Source organism: Schistocerca piceifrons, chromosome 7, assembly GCF_021461385.2.
Source record: "Schistocerca piceifrons isolate TAMUIC-IGC-003096 chromosome 7, iqSchPice1.1, whole genome shotgun sequence".
In the NCBI taxonomy this organism is placed as follows: domain Eukaryota; kingdom Metazoa; phylum Arthropoda; class Insecta; order Orthoptera; family Acrididae; genus Schistocerca; species Schistocerca piceifrons.
The window spans coordinates 184,494,838-184,513,370 of record NC_060144.1 but is presented as its reverse complement, the minus strand read 5'-3'; the positions used below and the strand labels follow the sequence as shown (position 1 = coordinate 184,513,370).

General features: G+C 39.6%; 1 protein-coding gene across 1 annotated transcript in view; it reads left to right on the top strand.

Moving 5' to 3' along the window:
• Positions 1-18,533, top strand: part of LOC124804893 (centrosomal protein of 135 kDa-like) — a 412,291-nt gene that overhangs the window by 65,057 nt on the left and 328,701 nt on the right. Inside the window, exons 5-6 of the mRNA XM_047265266.1 lie at positions 2,596-2,773; positions 13,387-13,553. Coding sequence (XP_047121222.1) covers positions 2,596-2,773; positions 13,387-13,553 — 345 coding nt within the window. The remainder of the gene's footprint in view (positions 1-2,595; positions 2,774-13,386; positions 13,554-18,533) is intronic.

Here is an 18,533-nt window from a genome sequence, read left to right as displayed (position 1 = left end):
CCTTCCTGGAATTACCCATTGTGCCCCGGCACACCACAGGATGAAATTTGTGTACTCCAGCTGTCTGCATTCAGTTTTATCCTGTGTGAAAGTGTGTGAATGTTTTCCAAGTGTTAGCTTATCATGTAATGGAGGCAGGATCTGGAAAAATGCCTAAAAACCACTTCCAGGTTGTTCAGCCCACCAGACCTCATTGTTAATCTGTGGAGTGAAAAATCAACATTCTTTATGGTACTGAAGATATGTGAAAAATTTCAAAGTTGATTTTTTTCAAGAATTTTTGAGAGTTGCATCTGACTGCTTTGTGGGATTGTTATTAGAGTTCTGAATTTCACTTAACCGTAAATGTAAAAATAGCTCAATAAATACAAATCTTCAAACTTTGGGAGGAAAGGAATGGGGGCACTTATTATAGTTAAAAGAAACCACTGCCAGTCATGACCTAGTAGCAGGTAATGCTTGTTACACTGATATCGGTCATTACAGTTGCACTATAGAAATAGTAATTTCAGTTTCAAATTCCTACCGACCAGGTCATAACTGCAGTGCTATTTCAACAAACTATTTAAACAACAGCATGTGACAGTAAAATTTGTTTGAAAGCAATAATACACAATAGTCAACATTTCACCCAGCCCACAGGCCGCAGTGGTCTAGCGGTTCTAGGCGCTCAGTCCGGAACCGCGCGACTGCTACGGTCGCAGGTTCGAATCCTGCCTCGGGCATGGATGTGTGCGATGTCCTTAGGTTAGTTAGGTTTAAGTAGTTCTAAGTTCTAGGGGACTGATGACCACAGATGTTAAGTCCCATAGTGCTCAGAGCCATTTGAACCAATTTTTTTTTTCACCCAGCCCATTGAAAACAATAGTTCCAGAGAGTCAAAATAATAAGTAAAAAAACTTTTAAAATGTGGAAAAGTAGGAAGCTAGGACGTTTATTATGACAGTTGACTGTTAGGTAAGATGTGTTTACTGAAACATTAACACACTTGTTTTTTATTGCTTCTAGTTCACAGTATGTGTGATGTTGCCAGTTTTAAATGAACTGTTTAATTTTTCTGGGTTTAAAAAATCTAAAAATTGTTGCAAATTATTTATAATGATCCTCTAGATCGTTTTTTCAAAGACATAATCAGTTGTCTTTTATGGTTTGTATGGCCATTTATGCCGGCTTATGAGAGCCAGGACAGTCTCTGGGGTAAGTCGCGTCATGCCTCCTGATTTGACTACAGAAAGTACTCGAAATCTTATTTAATCTTTGAATCCCAGTGATTGGTATTGATTCCTTTCTCATCACTATTAACTTTCGACATAAGATAGCACTGCGTTTAATGGGTCTAAAATGTCAAAGTATGAGATGATACCAACATCGGTTACACACAACAATCACTCAGTGATTGGCGACTCCATGGTGTGCTGTGTGCACAACGACCATATACGTGAAATTAGAAGGGAGGTCAGCATTGGCTGTAATATTGATGGTTTATTGATAGCAAAATCAATTTTCGATCACATAGTGATCATCTTCAGTGCTGTGGTGTGCAAATTAAACTCATAGGCATTGGTGTCAAGTTATTATCAGTAACCATAGCTAAGAAACGATCACAATAACTCACTAATGGAGTTATTGTGATCGTTTCTTAGCTATGGTTACTGATAATAACTTGACACCAATGCCTATGAGTTTAATTTGTACACCACAGCACTGAAGATGATCACTATGTGATTGAAAATCTATTTTGCTATCAATAAACCATCAATATTATGGCCAATGCTGACCTTCCTTCTAATCACCTAGTGTATCGCTTCTGCTCTCATAAACATAATTGCACTAAACAGTGTTGTCTGCTATTTTGTGTTAGCAGTGATGACAAATAAATTAATAATACTGGATATCATGTAGATTCTATTGATTCAAGTAATCCCATCATCAGCTTGCTGTGAGTCTTCGTAGTGTGCACATATGGTATGTGCATAGCAAAAAACTCGCACCTTAGAAAAGGATATAAGATGGAACACCTATAGTACAAGCTGTGTATAAAAAGTAATGAGTCTAAAGTCAAGAAACTGTGTTAAATGTGTTGCTACAGACAATTAAACTGAGACCCTCGGGTACTAACACACTTTTGCTAATGAATTTTTCATGCTTGGAAGTCACAGTGGAAGTCCCATTCTGGAAAAACTTTCAAGCAGTGAATCAAAGTTGCTTTAACCTCTGCTACAGTCTCTTAGCATTGTCCTTTGAGGGATGTCTACACCTGAGAGATCAGGAAGAAATCCACTGGAGCCATATTGGGGCTGTAAGGGGATTTGGGATGCATTCAGTGCCATTCCAGGTCAGGTAATCATTGATCACAAAGCAAGTGTGGCTTGGTGCATTAGCATGAAACAGCTTTCACTTGGCAGGTCACACAAACAGGATTGTTATTTCTGTTTCTAGCATCCTGTGGAAACCTAATATACTGTATTGTGTACAGAGTGTCCTTTCATTTTTTCCCTTTCCACCACTCTTGTGCCCTGCTGTAATTGCATGATGTATATTACCTTAAAAATGTGAGACAATTTTGTTCCTAACAGATACATTATTGTGATACAGTTAGCCAACCGAGGAAAGGAAATTGAACGACTCTCACAGATGTTGGATGGTGGTCGGTCACTGAAAGCTTTAAGAAATGATGGTGCTTCTCGTGAAGCTGAACTGCGGATTTCAAAATTATCTGTTGAGCTCCAGGATCTGGAGACAGCTAATAAAGAACTGGAGGAACGACTTAAAGGTATGTTGTTAGGTATATGTTATCATGGTTCCATTTCTTGAAAATGCACAATAATAATGTGTTGCCACATTTCCAAATTTGACTCCCCCCTCCCTCCTTCCATAACACTTTGTGCTGCCTTCTGTAGTGAAAGACTGAAGACAATATTACAGCCTAAATGGTAAGATCACATGACAATGAAATCTTTTATATTTCATGGCTATGATAATCTTGTAGCAACAGAGGTGATGGTGAACTGCCAAAGAAGGTTGCTACTGGACAGATACAATAAAACTGATGGCAACCTAGAAATTCAGTGGGAGCATCTTCTGCTGTTACACCATTATGTGAGATGACTCTATCATCTGCAAGAAATAATGATTATAATAATATACTAATAATGAATGAATTTCATCATAGTCAAACAGAAAGTTGGTAACCGAAAGCTCACATTCAGTCGTGTCGACAGCAGCTGTTGGAATCTGGATGTTTCCTTATGATTTTGTGTCTGAATTTCATCCTGGTCGTTTGCAGCACAATTGAATAAAAATAAAAATAAAAATAAATAAAAAAAACTAACTCAAAATGTTATCTTTCCCTAGCAGGTTTTGAGGTGTCTGTTACAGTAGACTTGGCACTAAAAGACAAGCACTGTACCAATATCAAGTCTCATGTTACAGCTGTAAAGTACTCTCTCATCACTCAAATGATGATTAAGGCAGACAACCCATAGCATAAAAGATAACACAGTTGTAACTTCTGGATGAAAAAACCTTCCAGATGTTGAGAAATTCAGTTCACAAACTCAGTGCCATATCATATGTGTGAATTATTTGGCACATTTAATTGAATGGTCATGCAAATATCAAGTAAATTTAGTAGGATGATTCAGCAACATGCCAAGAAATCAGAAAAAGATAATGGAGCTGCTAAACATGTCCCATGGTGCTGCCAAGTCTCTATCTACTAAAGTAGCAGGAAAAATAGGTTTCCATAGCTGATTTGTTTCTTGAGTGAATCTGAATGTCTAATGCTTCCAAGCACTGCTCACACGGCCCAGACTTCAGATTTTTGATGCAATTATGTGTTGAGTTGAAAGAGCACAAAAATTCCGGAGTTCTCATTCTGACTTTTTGTAACTAGCATAAAGGGCTACAATATAATTAGGAAATTTATTAGGCGCACTTGTCACTGTCTACATGATAATTGAAGAAGTAGATGAACTGACACTTGGTTCTATACAGCATCGTTCACACAGTTTATTCCAAATTTAGTTCCTGATAGTTTCTCGCTGCCAATTCCTTTTGGACTGTGAGGATGTCAGTATGGAATTATCAAGGTGTAGTTGCTATATGAACATAAACAAAAGTAAAAAAAAAGGTTAATGTATTGTAGTCAAATTAAATCAGGTAATGATGAGGGAATTAGATTAGAAAATGAGAGACTAAAAGTAACAGATAAGTTTTGCAATTTGAGCAGCAAAATAACTGATGATGGCGAAAGTAGAGAGGATACAATGTGAAGATTTGCTATAGCAATAAAAGCTTTTCTGAAAAAGAGAAATTTGATAACATCTAACAGAAATTTAAATTCACAAATTTATGTGGTCTGGACGAGGCTACCATGCAGTAATAGATTAGATGATAATTAACCAAAAGTTAGCTCAAAGAATAATAGAAGCTCAAGTATATAGGGCTAGAAATACAAATACAGACCACTTGATTGTAAAACCAAAATTCTGGCTATGGTCAAGATGGAAAAAGGAAACACTCTATATAAATAAAAATGTAAGTGTTCATTTGTTCAAAATCATAATTTGCTGGAACTACTTCTCCGATTTCTTTGAAATTTTGACACAACATTGCATTTGAATACGTGGGTTTTCTTATGTACCCACTGGAGTGCCATATGGTGTACAAATATGTAAAGGGCATACATTGTTAACAAAAACTTCCTGTTCATTTGTTTAAAATCTTAAATCTCCGGATGTTCTTCACTGATAGCTTTGAAAACATGACACAACTTAGGATTTGAATACACGTGTGGTTTTCTATACCTACTAGAGTGCCATACACAGTGTATAAAACTATATTTAATAATTGTCAGAATTGTCAGGGAAATCTTAAATGTAAATGTTTATTTGTTCAATATCTTAAATTTCTGAACATTCTTCACCGATTGCTTCAGAATTTTGGCACAACATTGTTTGAGAACACATTTGTTTTCACACTCCTGGAAATGGAAAAAAGAACACATTGACACCGGTGTGTCAGACCCACCATACTTGCTCCGGACACTGCGAGAGGGCTGTACAAGCAATGATCACACGCACGGCACAGCGGACACACCAGGAACCACGGTGTTGGCCGTCGAATGGCGCTAGCTGCGCAGCATTTGTGCACCGCCGCCGTCAGTGTCAGCCAGTTTGCCATGGCATACGGAGCTCCATCGCAGTCTTTAACACTGGTAGCATGCCGCGACAGCGTGGACGTGAACCGTATGTGCAGTTGACGGACTTTGAGCGAGGGCGTATAGTGGGCATGCGGGAGGCCGGGTGGACGTACCGCCGAATTGCTCAACACGTGGGGCGTGAGGTCTCCACAGTACATCGATGTTGTCGCCAGTGGTCGGCGGAAGGTGCACGTGCCCGTCGACCTGGGACCGGACCGCAGCGACGCACGGATGCACGCCAAGACCGTAGGATCCTACGCAGTGCCGTAGGGGACCGCACTGCCACTTCCCAGCAAATTAGGGACACTGTTGCTCCTGGGGTATCGGCGAGGACCATTCGCAACCGTCTCCATGAAGCTGGGCTACGGTCCCGCACACCGTTAGGCCGTCTTCCGCTCACGCCCCAACATCGTGCAGCCCGCCTCCAGTGGTGTCGCGACAGGCGTGAATGGAGGGACGAATGGAGACGTGTCGTCTTCAGCGATGAGAGTCGCTTCTGCCTTGGTGCCAATGATGGTCGTATGCGTGTTTGGCGCCGTGCAGGTGACCGCCACAATCAGGACTGCATACGACCGAGGCACACAGGGCCAACACCCGGCATCATGGTGTGGGGAGCGATCTCCTACACTGGCCGTACACCACTGGTGATCGTCGAGGGGACACTGAATAGTGCACGGTACATCCAAACCGTCATCGAACCCATCGTTCTACCATTCCTAGACCGGCAAGGGAACTTGCTGTTCCAACAGGACAATGCACGTCCGCATGTATCCCATGCCACCCAATGTGCTCTAGAAGGTGTAAATCAACTACCCTGGCCAGCAAGATCTCCGGATCTGTCCCCCATTGAGCATGTTTGGGACTGGATGAAGCGTCGTCTCACGCGGTCTGCACGTCCAGCACGAACGCTGGTCCAACTGAGGAGCCAGGTGGAAATGGCATGGCAAGCCGTTCCACAGGACTACATCCAGCATCTCTACGATCGTCTCCATGGGAGAATAGCAGCCTGCATTGCTGCGAAAGGTGGATATACACTGTACTAGTGCCGACATTGTGCATGCTCTGTTGCCTGTGTCTATGTGCCTGTGGTTCTGTCAGTGTGATCATGTGATGTATCTGACCCCAGGAATGTGTCAATAAAGTTTCCCCTTCCTGGGACAATGAATTCACGGTGTTCTTATTTCAATTTCCAGGAGTGTATATGCTATCTTTTAAATATGTATAATACATAGATAAATATTTAATATATAAAGAGGAACTATTATTACCAAAAGTGTTCGAAAGTTCGTGACAAATTTACTTCAAATTCTTAACAGTACTCTAATGAACATATATAAAAAATAGTGAAATATTGTTAGCAAACAGGAAACTTGTATTTATGGCTTATTGCATTATGATTAGAATACCACTACAGATTCTGAATTTGCTGTAACAATCTACAAGGCTGAAAGTCAGGGAGAGGGGGTGAAGAGGATGTGGTTAGAGGGGTGGGAAGAAATGGACATAAAGTGTCAAATAGGAGGAGGACAGAGAGAGGAGGGGCAAGTTGGTGATGGACAGAACTTGGGGAGGGGAGGGGGGAGGAGGGAGGGATTGGGACATACATCCAATTTCCATACACATTAGAAACATGTGCTTTCTCTTTTCTTTCTTTTCCATTTAACCAGACTGAGCCATAGCAACACTTATTAGAAACAGCTAGTAAGCAATAAAAATAAAAATTAAAACAATTTAAACAAAAATTTTAAAAGTTACATGTGTAATAAGAAGAGATCTTCAGTAATTTATATCACAGCTGGTAAATGAAATACCTACTACTAGTAAATACACAAACTGAGAATAGTTTGATATTAAAAATGCTGTAAAAGCAGATAGCAAGTGTAGTGCTAGGTGAAAAACATAGAACAAATCAGAAAAGAAATTTAAAAATTTGTAACAAAGACATACAAAAAACCAGACGCAATAACCAGAAAGCATGTAATGAATGCTTACAGAAGAAACCATTAGAAGTTTAAGAGCAATCCCATTGGAAAAGAAATCAAGCAAAAGTGATGATAAGCTCAGCACAAAGGATATTGTGGGACATGTTTATAAGCAGAGTTGAGCACGATAGTCATGTGAGACAAGAAATAGCACACAAGCTAATGAAATACTTAAGCAAAAAGTGAGAGATACCATAAACCTAAATTTAAGAGAGACGTCCGTTTGGATTGCACAGTATATAGGACTGTGGTACAATCCACAAATCAAAGTAGCAGATGATAAACAGAACTGTAAGGAATAGCTTTTATACATCTGTTGGAATTGAACTCCGTTATAAAATGTGAAAATCACCAGGATTCAGTGAAATAAATTCTGAAGTGATTAAACATGGAGGAATTTTCTTATAATTAAGAATGCTACAGCTTTTTAACATGGGCTGGGTAAAATACAGGTTACTGGAGGAATGGAAAATAGCAACTGTCACTTCACTGCGGGGGAATAAGTATTCTGAACAGTGCTCATAAAATCTGTGGCAAAATTATGCTTGTAAATGAAAGCCTTCGAAATAGCTTGGATGTAATTGTAACAGTGTTCCTGAAAGGGAAGATCATGCACAAACAGGGTTTTTACACTGAAACAGATAATACAAGAATTTAATCAGGGTAAAGAGACAACACCTGGAATACAAACAAATGAAGGAGTAAAACAAGATTGTAACTTTCCACCTTTCACCAACATTATTCAATTTCTATATAGATGATGTGATCAGACAGTGTAAAAGAGGTAGAACACCATCAGGCACAAATATTGGAAGAAATAAACATACTATGTTGTTTGTGAATGACCAAATTACCATACAAGACAGTGAAGATGAATTACAAGAGGCATTACATAAACTAAATTAAATAAGCAGAAGCTACAATCTGATAGTATCTATAAACAAAACTAAAATGATGGTCTATTTAGGTATTTAGCCAGTACGAGCAAAAATAACCCTTAATAATAAACCAATAGAACAGGTAGCCCAGTTCCAGTATTTACTAAGTGATGTATCATATGAACAAGATGTTTATATACAGAAAAAAAACTAATACTTAAAAGCAATTATGTGCCACAATAAGAGCACTTAAGGGTAAAACAAGGAAAGAGAGACAACTGAAATTTTATAAAGGCATCACAGTCTCCACATTTTGTAGAACACGTAGGTGAGGTTATCTATCAATAGCTGCAGATGGGCACTGAGTTTTTTCCATGATTAAGGATTAAAATGGCACTATCTCTGTACTGTGTAGGAAAAACACCAAGCCAAATACAGTTGTAGACTCTGAGTAGATAGTCACATTCAGATGTTGAATCATCTGATTCTAAACTGAATCAGGGCCTTGGGCCATTGTGTGCCTTAAGAAATTCCTAGTCAGGGAAAAGTTCATTATATGATTCAGGCTTACAGGGGTTAAAAAAGGATGGGGACGTGCCTGCAACTTCTCACTAATTTATTCACAAGGTAGTCAGGTAAGAATAATACACTAACACTAATCAAAAGTGTGCTGTGAAGTGGTCAGCAAGAAACAATGCATCAGTGAAGTGCCACCATTAAGGAGGAGATGTGGAGCAATTGTTGATCTTTGGTGGCCCAGTAGATTATGGAGTGGCCCGCACTTGGAAGAAGCAGCAGGTGTTCCCCAGGAGGAGACACTCCAGGGCTCTTTAACAGTCCAAAATAGCTGTTGCAATGTCTTTGGTCCACCATAGTATCAACCGCCAGTGGAGAGGCCCAACAGAAAGGGCTTAGCAGTTTCAGCTCTGTGAATTAAACAACCTCGTCAATACCGTCTGTTGAGATGGACCGAAGTTAATGGCAGAGAGTCCAACATGACAATTGGTCCATCAGGCAGTGACAAGGAAGCGACAGGATCACCAGGAAGTGATCACTGTAACAAATATTATTGTACTGCAACTATTCTAGCAAAGCCAGGAGACTGGGGGAAGAGACTGTAATGTCAGTAGCAAGAAAGGTGCAGTGTGTCTCACTAAAATGGCTATGGCACAGTCATTGAAGATGAACAGATCACGATCAGTAAAATGTTTGTCTATCAGAAGGCCCCTACTACCAGGTGGTGTAGTACTGCCCCACAAGGTTTGGTGTGAATTGAAGTTCCAAAGTAGGGGATATGGGAAGGTGGAATTACGATGGTCATCTCAAGGTATGTAACTGCTCCGTCTGAGGGTAAATGAACTATGTAAACAGTGATCATTGTGGTCATTTACACTTGCACTGTTATTTCTCCCAGTGTGGTAGGGAGGGGAATAATCCACTCACATCTGTGTGAATCAATATACACATCCCTCCAGATGTTCTTTTGATGTCAGCATGTTTGTAACAGAATGATTAGTAACCTCAAAGATATGAAGAATGTTCACTAGTGAGATGCGTATTTTGGAGAGCAACACTGACCACACTGGACGAGAATATTTGTTGTTGTATTTCTGGTTGTTGTGACAGTAATACTCATAGCATTTCCATTGTATTGTCACAGCGAAGATGTCCTGGTAAGGTGTAGAAGTGCCAGGAGTACATATCAAGCAGCAGGATCACCCTCTCTCACTGGAATGACATTGACACACACGGGTTCGGATTTCGGTGACATGGGGAAATCTGGCACCTCCAGGATAACTGGAGTAGCCTCCTCCTGCAATTTATTCTCTCTCTCTCTCTCTCTCTCTCTCTCTCTCTCTCTCTCTCTCTCTCTCTCTCTCTCTCTGACTACTTTAGAGAGTTGGGACTCCAGTGAGAACTCGAAGCTGCCTGGGTGGGGGGTTAGCCATTGAAGAGAAGCATGAAGCCCTGTTACCTGCAGTCAGTTATTCCTTCAGCCACTGGCTGGTGTCAGGTTACTTCTGTGCAGGTTTTTGGTAATAGATGGCAGAGGGGTGCAGCTTTTCTAGCTGGGTGTGACGAATAGAGGTCCCCAAAGATGGTGAAGCAAGATTACAGGAAGTCTAGCTAATGGGCTAATTTACTTGTGTGACTACCAGAGGTCGGCAGTGAGTGAATGTTAGAGTTGGTGAATTTTTGACACCATTTGGACGGGATATAAATGATCGTACATTTTATGAACCTCAAAATACGAGAGGAATTGAGGACCTTCAGCTCCTGGATTTTACATCGATTCATTAGAGCTCCACACTTTGGGGATCAGGGAAGCTGGTTGTCTTCACAGTTTAGGCAGAAATGTGGCTGATCACATGGTGAGTTTGGATGGATCAGCTGACCACAAGCCCTATAAACTGCCTTGTTCATACAATGGGGATCATTTAAGGCAGTGCAGCAGTAGTGGGAAATACGGCATTCACCACCATGGCAGACCATGATTTTTAGTTTCTCAGGAAGTGAATCACCTCTTGAAACTATGAATGCTCCAATGCCATCCTAGTCAGTGGGCCTTGATGTACATGATGTATGAAGTGGGTGCCTTGCTTCCCCAGGTTTCACATAATTCCTTATCTGTCCACAGCATTACATTCATGTGATAAATTAAACCCTGTGCCATGCTCAGGATCTTATGGGGTGTTATGGTAATGGGTGCATCACAAAATTTTGTAAATAAGTGTAACACTTTGTAGTGGGTAGAATTAATTTTTGAATTAAGACAGAACCATTTCATAATTTACTGAGGGAAGGGATTTCTCCAAATGTATCTTCAGTATTTCAATATTCTCCACAAAGAACATCACCTTAGAGATAGAAAGATTACTTCATCAGTCTGGGTGCTGATTGAGAGCTGAGGGGAGTAAGTTTCTACAGTTCACTGGACATTGCTTTTCTCCCATGAGATGGCCTAGGAGGAAAAGTTCCTGGGGCCATATATCATTATTGAAGCTTTTAGAGCAGTCTGAAGAGATTACCAGAGCCTAACTGCTACTGGCTGATAACTGTGGTCTTTTGACTGTGTCAGAAATCAACATGATACCACCTGTTGTGAATGAGGACTCGCTCCAACTATCCTATCAGTGACCTCGTGGTTTGATGGCCAATCCGTTTTGGCGTGGTACCCCCAAATAGACAGTCACTACTCCTCCGCACGCGTTTTGAGGTAACAGCTTGAGGTCTTTGCACATTCTAATTGTCAGGTGACACATAATCCTACAGTCCATGGAAGATGCATCGGCAGAAATGGGCGTTTTTCTTGGCCACCGAGGTCCCCAGAATGAAGCTCTTTAGATTTTTTTCCTGTGAATATTATTTGAAAGATGAAGCCGAAAAAGAGAGTGTAAACGAAAGAGGCAAAAGGATCGTTTATATTATGAACAGTATTGGCTCTATAAAAGAATATCAAGATGACCTCAGAAGAGCTACATGTGGTGTTCTCATGAGAATTAGAAAGTGCACTGAGGTCAAAGGAGAAATTTTTGAAAGTCAAATTTTTGAACATAATCATTTGCCTTTTCTTAACATCCTCTGAGTATTTGTTTGGGTTACATTTAACAGCTTTATTTCTGTAACCAATAAAAATTGAACATGTGTTATGTGGAATGTTTTATTAAAATTAGTGTATACTACCATCTCCTAAAATATTTACTATGCGGCCTGAAACACCCTGCATATTCCTTTTGACCTTTCTTTCTTTGCTTAGTAATAACTTACCTTCTGAACTCTGGAGAGTCACACAGCACCTTCTCTTTTATCCGAAGGTTGCTTCAGTTTTTCTGTAAGTGGCACCTGTTTTTTTCCCATAGTAATGCATGCTTCTATAGCTTCGCATTTCTCCTCAGGCCATTCCTGCTTAGCATTTCTCCTACAGCCATTCGTGCTTTGCACTTCTATAGTTTGTGTCAACCTCATTTTTAAGACATCTTTATTCTCCTTTGCCTGCTTCATGAGCTGCATTTTTATGTTTTCTCCTGTTGTAAGCCAAATTCGATGTCTCCTGTGTTATTGAAGAATTTCTACTAGGCCTTGTTATTTTGCCTATTTGATATGCCACTACCTTCACTATATAATTTATCACAGCTACCCATTCATCTTCTGTTGTAAGCCTTTTCCCTGTTTCTGTTAGTTGTTTCCTAGTGCTCCCTGTAAAATTATCAACACCTTCCAGTTCTTTTAAAGTTTTTTAGACCCTCTTTTGTTAATGCCTACCTTTCTGCAGTTTCTTCAGATTTACTTTGTAGTTCATAATCTTATAAATTGTGGTCAAGAGCACACATCTGCCCTGAGAATGTTTTATATTTTAAAATCTGCTTTCTAAATTCTTAAACCAGGTGTTCGCAATTTAAAATTGCGCTCTGTACAAAATTGTATCTAGCAGTTTCCTATTTCATTCCTTTTGCTCAGTACATGTGTGTGTACTATTTTTCCTTCTCTTCCTTTTCCTTGTGTCAATTTCAATCCACTCCAAAAATTAAACATCTCACTTAATTACTGGGAATATTTCTTTTATCCTATCATACATTATTTGGCTATTTGGCTTCTGCAGATCTAGTAGGCATATAAACTTTTACTACTGTTGTGGGTGATGGCTGCATCTGTCTTGGATGTGATAACTTGTTCACAATGTTGTTCACAATGTTGTTCATAGTAGCTCACCTGCCATCCTATTCTCTTGTGGGTTATTAAGCTCACTCATGTTTTGCTCCTATTGAACTTTGTTTTGATAACTCTGGGTCAGAAGTCCTTTTCTTCCCATCAGTGTATCACTAATTCCTACTATCAATTTTTGTTCTTAAGTTCTGTAATCTTCCTACCCAATTTAGGGATCTAATATTCCATGCTTGTACCCCTTGATAACATCATCCTGAGCAGTTCCTATCCTTCCATAATCCAAGTTTGTGCTGCTCCTCTAATGACCTTGTTATCACTCAGATGTTAAACCCTTTTCCCAGGATTTCAGTTGACTGCACCATGTCCTAGTAGTATTATGTAACTAATTTATTCACTTTTGGCGCTGTATCACTTTAATTTGAAAGGATTCTGAATGATTATATCAAGGTATGATGTCTAGTGTTTTTGTCTTTTACATTTGTGTAGAATTCTGATGGTTATGCTTTACAGCATTTTATGGTGAACTGAACGAACTTTTGCATAGTAGCATATGTCATAGTTGGTGGTTTTTGATTCTTGAAGTATATACTTTTACTTGCAGTAGGTATTACTACCATAGGAATTTTATAATCAAATTATAGAGTCTGACTATGTGCAGAGTCCTTGGGTAAGCAACACGAAGCTATGACAAGGGCTGTGAAGCTGGCTGAACGCAATAAACACCTTGAACAGGAATTACGAGACATTGACCACATTGCATTGGCTGTTGAAGAGGAATGTAACTCAACAGTGAAAGAGAACTCAAGGAGAGTTTCAAAGATACAGGTGCTTTTATACCACTAAACTTACTTTTTAGCATATAAACTGTATTTTAGAAAATTTTTGTTATGTTGTGGTTACCATAATACTGAGCAGCGGAATCAAATAAAATGATCTTAGTGTAACATTTTGCTTGAACTGACTTAACACTTATGCCATCATCTTGTTTAGTGAACCAGCAACAGCCATTTCTCAAAGCATAATCAAAGTTAAAGTTGTTTTGTTAGTTTTTAATGGTGTCTTCCAAAGGTCATATAAAAGATAGAAATTTACATTTGGAGCACGCCACCCAAACAAGGCATGAAGACCAGCGATTTGCAGATTGTATTGTTTTTGATCTGGAAACACTACTGCTAAGTTTTAATATTTTTTTTTTACTTCTTCAGGTAGATTGTTAGTGTAGTAGTTGCATATTTTACTTCTTTCTGTGCCAATTAGGTATATTAAAAGGCAGTGTAGGTCATTTTCTTAATATGTACAATAATGGAAATTCCATGATAGCATACAATGTGTAGCTATCGTTCATGTCTTTTTAGAGACCGATAGGTCAGTTTTGTTGTTTGGAATGGCATATTATCCATAAGCTCCTCTTGAGACTTCATTGCGTAAATAACATCAGTATATTGCATCTTCTTTCATTTGTTTAAGTATTCCATTTAGGTAGAAGAGGGGCAACATGCTTTTTGGGAAATGTTTTGGTACTTGTATACTTCCATGGAGCCCAGATAGTGCACATTATTTTTGAGAACACTTCCCTGTCCCAAGTAAAAAAATAGCGATTCTCTATTTACTGGACAATTATCATTTTTTACAAGTAGTCTCTTTGTTGTGCAATTTGCTTTGTGACAAACACATGAAAAAGATGAAAAATGAAAATGCAAGTTCTGATGGCCTTTCACAGCTATTGTGTTTTTAGACTCATAAAGATACCCAAAGTGCTTGTGTCACATGTTTCATTTACTTTGTTTGTGTGTTGTCATGGTCTGTATGATCACATATACTATGATGCAGAATCTCGGACCTGTATTTCACTTGTAATTGTTACCATGGTTACGTTGACTTTACTTGTTGGATAAGTAACAAAAATTTGTTGCCATTCATTATGTTGCTTTTGTGTTAGTCATCATTATGCAGTTTATTATTGTACACTTTGATGTGGGAAAGCAGTATTCTGCAATAGCAAGCATTTTTATTTTGGAAAAGTTGAGAAATAAGTGGAACAACCGCTTTTGCATATTGTTTGTAAATTGAGCTACAGGTGTAAGAAGCCCAACAAGATACCTGTGCTGATGGAAAATAACTGAACAGCTATAAAAGATAGTTGTTTTGGGAAATTAAAGAGGCTGGTGAAATACTGGACAGTCTACATCTATTTATAACACTGATGAGATGTGGTGTGGTGTATATCATTCCAGAAAGTATGGATAGCTAGAACAAAAAATGTATTGTGCATCAAAAATGGATGTGATTGTCATACATGAAGTATGCAAGAGTGGAATGGCTGGAAAAATTGGTTCCCATATAAATAGAGAAGTGTTGTATATGTGAACACTGCAAAGGAAATTGTTCACATAATTATGCTCTTGCTTCTGTGTCTTGCCAAAAAAATGCTTGAAAAACATTCCTTGTATTAAATACTTCTGCATATGTTGCCCTTCTTTTGAACCGAAATGTAATATTCACGTACAAAATAATAGAAGACATTTCCACAGTTCACCAGTGTTCATCAGGCAATGTATCCAGAGTAGGTGCTTGAAGCTGGGTGGCAGACATTATGAATTGGATAATTATGAGTCTGTATGGGGGTTGAAGACTTCGGCTTCAACAATTAATACTTTTGCTCGTGTGTTGAATTGTTACTTGTGACTCTGTCCTGTTATCCTCATGTGATCTAATCCTACTTATCAAATACAGGTGCATCTAATAAACATGTACACACAATTGCAGGATGTTTAAAATTTGTTTTCATATCTATAGCTCTAATCTCTGGTTAAAGTAAGTTTTACAAACTGCAGATAAGGTCATACTTAAATTATTGGCCTTCAGCCTCAATACATACCTGATTGAATCATGGCAGATTTCCTAGCTCACTCTAAAGCATCCATTCGGATTTCTGCACACTCTGCTTGAATCTCGCATCAAATTGTGTTCAGGTTACACAGTGTTCCACAGTAAAAATTGAACACCATAACATCTATGGAGCATGCAAGAAACTCAATTAGTCCCATGCATACTATCCACTGCCCTTGATACATTTTAATAAAAGTATGCTGACAAAGTTCAGTGATTGTGCAGTGGAGACCGTCTTGTTGGTAATAAAATATATAATTCAAAAAAGGTAAAGGAATTTGGCAGTTGATTGCAGACCCAACCTGTATTTTTATTGCAGATTTAGATTTCAGGTGTTGAGTAGCCATCTTCATTGCTTTTAAACTGAGTCACTTAGTTTCATCAATCTTTTGGCAACGCATGTTACCAGACGACTTTAAGATGTGTATGGCCACAGTCTAATTATTGATGGAATCAAACTTTTGTCAAATGTATAATTGCCATACTTTGCGCAAATGGAAAGGAAAACCTCGTTGGGCACTGTCCTCCAGTTACAGTACCTTCAAAATAGAAAAGTCAAGTGAACCTGATAGGAGTCTAGCCACACCACACCTTCAAACCAGGTGTTTTTATGAAGCGATTATCTTCAGGCCAGTAAGCACAATTGTGTTTATTGGTAGCTCCATTAAGTTTGGACTGTTCTTCATCTGGCCAAAAACTGCTACCCATAAATCTCAGTTCATGTTTCACCATCCTGTGAACCCACTTGCAAAATTGTTTCCTGCAATCTTGATCATCACTTAGCTTTTCACTAGCCTTGGAATTAAATAACGTAATCTGCTTCTCTCCAGTATACACTGTATACTAATAGTTACAGATGGTAGTCATAAAGTTTTATGTATTACCTAACAAAAATAAAATTGTACGATTAATTTCTTGTTTGCGGTTATACTATGTGATCAAAAGTATCCAGACACTTGCCTGAAAATGACTTTAAAGTTTGTGGCACCCTACATCGGTAATGCTGGAGTTAAATATGGTGTTGGTTCACCCTTAGCCTTGATGACAGCTTCCACTCTCGCAGGCATACGTTCAATCAGGTGCTGGAAGGCTTCTTGGGGAATGGCAGTCCATTCTTCACGGAGTGCTGCACTGAGGAGAGGTATCGAAGTCGGCATTCCAAAACATCCCGAAGGGTTCTGTAGGATTCTGTAGACCAGTCTGCTACAAGGTTGTTATTGTCATGTAATCACTCCACCACAGGCCGTGCATTATGAGCAGGTGCTTGATTGTGTTGAAAGGTGCAATCGCCATCCCCGAATTGCTCCTCAGCAGTGGGAAGCAAGAAGGTGCTTAAAACATCAGTGTAGGTCTGTGCTGTGATAGAGCCAAGCAAAACAACAAGGGATGCAAGCCCCCTCCATTGAAAACACCACCACACCATAACACCACCACCTCTGAATTTTACTGTTGGCACTACACACACTGGCAGATGATGTTCACCGGGCATTCACCATTCCCACATCCTGCCATCGGATCACCACATTGTGCACCATGATTTGTCACCCCACACAACATTTTTCCACTGTTCAATCATCCAATGTTTACCCTTCTTACACCAAGCGAGGCGTCATTTGGCATTTACCAGCAAGATGTGTGGCTTATGAGCAGCTGCTCGACCATGAAATCCAAGTTTCCTCACCTCCCACCTAACTGTCATAGTACTTGCAGTGGATCCTGATGCAGTTAAGAATTCTTGTGTGATGGTCTGGATAGATGTCTGCCTATTACACATTACGACCCTCTTCAACTGTCGGCGGTCTGTCAGTCAACAGACAAGGTCGGCCTGTACGTTTTTGTGCTGTACATGTCCCTTCACGTTTCCACTTCACTATTACATCAGAAACAGCGGACCTAGGGATGTTTAGGAGTGTGGAAATCTCACGCACGGACGTATGACACAAGTAAATGCTATCTTACGATGTCTAATGACTACTGAGGTCGCTGATGTGGAGTATGTGGCAGTAGGTGGTAGCACAATGCAGCTAAAATGAATCGTATATTTTTGGAGGTGTCTGGATACTTTTGATCACGTAGTGTGTATGTCAATTCAGCCCACTAATAAAATGGAGATAGGCTGTGCCATTTTTGTTTTGGCTTATCTTGTACTGTATTACATTAATGTGGTGTGGGAATTTCAAGTTTTTTAAAAAATAATCAAAACTTTATGACTACCTCTCATACACCTCTCTCACACAACTCTTAGCTTGAAGACTTGTAGTAAATGGACAAACAGTTCCAGCACCACATTTTAGAATTCATCAATTGTAGTCATGCAGTCCAGTAGTGGTCCTGCTTTATAAACAGTAAGATGCGAATGTCTCCTCCTCATGTAGTAGTGCCGCATGATAAATCACAATGCTGCTGCTCGTGCTGCTGCCTGACGACTGACGTCTCCTGACACAGTAAGCTTATATACAATCAGGTGTTTATGTAAAAGGTGGTGGCAACTGTGAAAAAATTAAACTTGTTGGAGATCCAAAAAAATTTTGCGTCACCCCGTTCGCAGAACTCCTGAAGACAGGCGTTGACTGTGGATATTGTATCACAGACACAGCCCCTCTGACTGTTCAGAGTTGTCACTAGACTGGCTAAAGATGTAAACAACCATGCATGAGCAGCATCTATTAGACAGAGGGGGTCCGACAGCTGATCAGTTCCAGTCATTCCACCAGGAAGGAGATACACGGCTCGTGTTGTCTGTACAACCATGCCTAGACGGTCAATACCATGGTTCGATCACGTCCACATTGTTACTTTGTGCCAGGAAGGGCCCTCAACAAGGGAAGTGTCCAGGTGTCTTGGAGTGAACCAAAGCGATGTTGTTCAGACATGGAGGAGATACAGAGAGACAGGAACTGTTGATGATATGCCTTG